The sequence below is a fragment of the Eptatretus burgeri genome, chromosome 5 (genome assembly GCF_056783735.1).
Source record: "Eptatretus burgeri isolate ZD-2024b chromosome 5, Ebu_testis_v1, whole genome shotgun sequence".
Lineage (NCBI taxonomy): Eukaryota > Metazoa > Chordata > Myxini > Myxiniformes > Myxinidae > Eptatretus > Eptatretus burgeri.
This window is the reverse complement of record NC_140965.1, coordinates 31,656,606-31,661,605: the sequence shown is the minus strand read 5'-3', so window position 1 is coordinate 31,661,605 and position 5,000 is coordinate 31,656,606. Positions and strand designations below refer to the sequence as shown.

The 5,000-nt window shown below is 52.1% G+C and overlaps 1 protein-coding gene across 1 annotated transcript in view; it reads left to right on the top strand.

Moving 5' to 3' along the window:
- Nucleotides 1-5,000, top strand: part of LOC147026165 (uncharacterized) — a 15,643-nt gene that overhangs the window by 7,850 nt on the left and 2,793 nt on the right. The window contains exon 2 of the mRNA XM_085881282.1: nucleotides 1-5,000. This exon is cut by the window's left edge and continues 757 nt beyond it; it is cut by the window's right edge and continues 2,793 nt beyond it. Coding sequence (XP_085737408.1) covers nucleotides 94-2,424 — 2,331 coding nt within the window. The 5' untranslated portion in view covers nucleotides 1-93 and the 3' untranslated portion in view covers nucleotides 2,425-5,000.

The window sequence follows — 5,000 nt, the reverse complement described above, 5'->3', positions numbered from 1 at the left end:
TCCCAGTACAGTACAGTACAGTGGCGACGAGGATCGGCGGATCGGCGTGTGTAAGGGCGGTTCCAAGCTACGGAACCAAGTGTCTCACGGAACATGGCGGAAGGTCGCGGCACGGCACACGGACGTGTACCCGTGTTCGGGGGAGATGAGTTCGAGTTGTTTTCTGAACAGTTGGGTTGCTACTTTCGGGCAAATGATGTAGAGGATGAAGAGAAACGCAAGGCGATCTTGCTCGCCTCGCTATCAACGGAGCACTACCGCCTGCTGAGTGATTTGGTGGCTCCAAATAGACCCAGTGATGATATGCTATCCTTTCAGGACATCGTGACGAAAATGAAGACCCACTTGGCGCCGGAGAAATCGTTACATCTCGCGCGGTTCCAGTTCGATCATCTCGCTAAGGGTGGCGAGGAGCGCGTTGCGGACTTCGTGGCACGAGTGAAGCATTCGGCTGTGCCTTGCAAATTCACGGCAGAGGAGCGTCCAACAAGGCTCAGAGATCGTTTTATTTCTGGTCTGCGAGACGCAAAGATGGTAGCGGCTATCCTGCGATTGACCGACATCACATTCGACTCGGCGGTCGTGACTGCTTCGTCTGTCGAACAGACGCTCACGGATGTCCGTGCCATTGCTGGCCAGGACGCAATGAGTAGCTCCAGCTGGAGTATGGCAGCTAATCCCGAAGTCAATGCGGTAATCGCACAAGTGCCGCGAGTCACGCAGCCCGGAGTCCGAGCGGTGGCTCAAGTGCCGCAGGTCGCACGCGCGCCTGGCGGTGCGGGACGAGGGGCACCGCAGCACGATCGCACCGGGAGCGAAGGGGCACCGCAGCACAGTCGCACCGGGAGCGAGGGGGCACCGCAGCACGGTCGCGCCTGGAGCGAGGGGGCACTGCAGCACGGTCGCGCCTGGAGCGAAGGGACTTTCCGCGGCTGCTGGGGGTGTGGGGGTCCGCACCTGCGACAAATGTGCCCGTATAAGAACACCGTGTGTTTGCATTGTCACAAGGTGGGACATTTGAAGCGTGTGTGTCGGATGGCGGGAGCCTCCGTTGGGGTCTTGGGTGACGAGGTGCGAGAGGACCCCAGTGACCTGGAGATCGGCCTGCAACCGGGGCCTGACAATGCCGGCGAACCAGAGCGGGAGATGCAACCACGGTTGAGTCTGTTTTCCGTTGGTTCGGAGATAACGACGCCTTTCACGGTTGAAGTCGAAGTGAATGGCCAACCTACTGTGTTTTGCGTGGATACCGGGGCTGCGGTGTCGGTCATGGGTGAGCGGGCGGCTCGTGGTCTTCGCGGTATTCGCCTGGTCAAGACGGCCTTGTCGTTATACACGTACACCGGTGAAGCGATTGCACCGCTTGCGAGGGCCGACGTCTCAGTGCGCTACCGAGATCGACGCGCCCGGCTCTCGGTGTTCGTTGTACGAGGGGAGGGGCCCCCCCTGTTGGGTCGAGACTGGCTTGCGCACCTCGGACTGGGTCTCCGGTTCGTACCTCCAGATGTGCCGGTACTCTCTTCGAGGCCTTCATCGAGTACCGAGGGCGAGGCTCTGGCGGGCGGTGAGAGCCGTATCAGCTCTCGCGATGAGTTCCCGCGCTGTGGCAAGGTTCGAGAGGCAATGCGCATCGGTGTGGTTCAGGCAGCTTCGACAGGTGACGATGGGCCTGTGGCGTTAAAGGGAGTCGCGAGTCGCAGCATCAAGTCGACAACCAAGGAGCGGACTCGTGATGTGGGTTGTGGGTTGTTGTTCATGGCATATGTGTTTTTCCTTGCTTTATTGATGCAGTTTAATGTTGTTGAAATGAATGCCAGCAGTTCTCGTGTAAAAGTGGATGTGACGGAGATCATTAAATGGGAATTGGATTATGATCAATGTGATGTAGGGGCTTCAGGGACGGTGGTGGCGAATAAAAAGGTTGAGTTGGCCGTCCACTGTCCCGCGCCGCAGGTAATTGCTTTGTCATATGCTGGGATTTTATCAAAAAAGCGCGCTGTACGGAAAAATGAATTTGCGATGCTTCGAGTATTATTCGTAATGATTTATAACGAGCCTATGATTGCAGTGTGGTTTAAGTGGAGTTGCTCCGGTCTAGCGGCCGTGTGGGTCTCGGAGATCGACTCGGCACCAAGACTGGTGCCCTGGTCTGCGTTACCCCCACCTCTGATTGCGAGCACAACTCGCTGTGTTCGCTCAAGGCCGTTTGGACGGGCGTTGGCGTCTCGACTGATGGTGGTGCGTGAGTTGTTTTGGCGCATTAAATGCATGCAGCCAGCGGCGCTATTCAGCGCCCCCGGCCAAGGTCTAAGGCTGGCGCCACGACTTCCAGATAGCGGGCTGCCGGCCTCGGGATGTTTATCTACGTCGGGTCTGCCTGGGGGGAGTGGGCCGGAGGCGTTTGATGGGGCCGGAGGAGGTTAGCTCGAGAGGTCGTTACGACCTTGGCCAGAGTCATGTCAGCATGGGCCACCTGGGGGGGGCGTTTTTGCTGCATAATGCTGCTGTGCTTCTCATTTTGCTGCTTCATATCGGTAACGCGGTCAGACCTGACCTTTGCTGCTCCACTCGCTCGCATCGACACATTATATGATGTGGTGTGCTATTTTCATTTTATTTCCATGATTATTATACGAAGTCCTTCGTGTTCTGCATGCTTCTTATAATACTGATCATTTAATAATCATACTTTTAGGAGGGAGGAGTGTGGTGTAGCCATGCCCACGGGGAGGGGGCATGATGATGATGCATGATGGGCGTGATGGTGGAGGAGTGGCCATGGGGTTCGGCGAGGGATATGAGGTGTGCACGCCGTCTGAGGCGTCGTAGTAATACTGGAGTCGGCCGGCTCGTGAGTGTACCGCGTACGGAATAAAGGAGAGCCGCGGGCACAGTACGCCCGCGCTCGCACTCGTGCAACACAGCCCGGCTCGACTGTTCCTCCGCTTCGTGTCTGCCTGCTAAGTATCTCCCAGTACAGTACAGTACAGTCACGACAATAGGTTCTGGCATCCACCTGACTGACTAATGTGGAATGGATTACCTGTTACTCGAGGTTCCTATTTCTAATCGCAATTACTTTGCTGTCCCATTATCTTCATCTTGTTCATATTGTTGGGTAAATATTTTGCTTTGCAGTACTTGCAGGGTTTATTATGTTTGAGCAAAGCTGTGAGGTTTCGTTTGATCGACAATCATATAATAACCTCCATTCTACCTTCCTTTATAACGTCAACATCTGCCTTGGTCTGTGAAATAGTTGACCATGGACCATAAATCATTTACCATAGCCATGGACCATGGACCATAAATCAAATGACCATAAATCATTCAATCCATCATCACAGTTGATATGAAATCCTTCCTTTTCTTCAACAACCTCATCTCAGATCATCAATTTGGATTCGACCCAGGTCACTCCACCTTGGACATGCTGCTTGTACTCACCCAACAATGGATGGAGGCACTCAATGTCAGACATGAGATCAGGGCGGTGTCCCTGGGCATGTCTTGCACTTTCGATACAGTCTGGCATTCCGCATTACTCTCCAAACTCTGCCTATGGCATCCAAGACCAACTCCACACATGGCTTACTGACTTCCTCCCCTCTCCTAACCAACTTGTGGCACTCGACGGAATCTTTTCATCTCCTCTCCCTATCAAGGCTGGAGTGCTCCGAGGCATTGTTCTGGGCCCAGTCCTATTCCTGATCTTCATCATTGATCTCTCTGACTCTCTGGAAAATCCTCTTTATATACATTTCCTGATGACTCCACCCTTTGCCATGACATCCCTCATCCACCAGACAGGTAGGCTGCAGCCTCTTCCCTCTCTTCAGACCTTGGAAAAAAAAATCGCAAGATCGGCAAACACTTGGAATATATCTTTCAATTCTGTCTGCGTGTCTCTCTTCTCTTCTTCTCTCCTCTCTTCTTCTCTCTGAAAGGACCATCTGGCAACCCACTATCTACTTTCTTTACCATCCTCTTGAGGAAGTTGTCAATCAAACTCCTGAGTCTCACTTTCAACCATGAACTTTCTTGGGAAACCACATTTCAAAGTTGGCCTCCAAAGCCAGCCGCTGACTGGGCATCCTACAGCGTAAAAAGTCCTTCCTTGGCACACCTGAACTCCTATTTACCTACAAGGCCTTTATCAACAGCTAATGGAGTACTGCTCTCCCCTCTGTGCTGGCTTTCCTGCCTCACATCTTCCTCAGCTTCTCGATGTGGAAACCAAGGGCTTCAAGATAATCGCAATCTCCCAAGATGAAGCCGAGGTTATGGGCTTATCACTTCGCGAGCGCTGAAAAGTCAGTGGTGTCTGTCTTCAACCACCTCCCTTTCTGGTCTTGCATTCTCTGATCTCTCCATGGTTTATCCCCCTACTAACTGCCCCCCCCTAAGATTTCTGCAGGTCTACTATCAACCCCCTTCTGGTGAAACTACCTAAATCCAGGATCACTTTATGCCCTCCACTCATCCGTTCCTCTTTTTCCCACCTGTGGAATCGACTTCCACATTCTCTTCAGTTTCATCCTTCCCTCGAGGTTTTCAACACAGCTGTTCACCACCAATCAGATCATCCCCAATCCAAAACCATGATCTTTTCTACCCTCCCAGGCATGCATGTTTTGCATCCTGTTTTTGTCTGTTACATCATGATCCGTTCCGTGTACCAGCTCTTCCACGAGCCTCGAGTATGTATTTATAACAACAACAAAAATCTTCGACATTGCCTTGGTAGTTACCACATGATGTAGACAGGTTGTGTTTGGTGCGAAATGCACGAAATGCAATTTATCTAATTGAAGTCGATTCAATAGGCAGCCAACACTCGATTCGGGGATGAACTTTTTCGATACTCCTGTGGTATTCAAATACAGGTATTTGTACCAGTATTATACCTGTGATACAGGGGTATTCAAAAGTTCTCAGAACAAGAACCTCAAAATGGTCCAAGACGCACCAATGTGATATATATATATATTTTATAACAG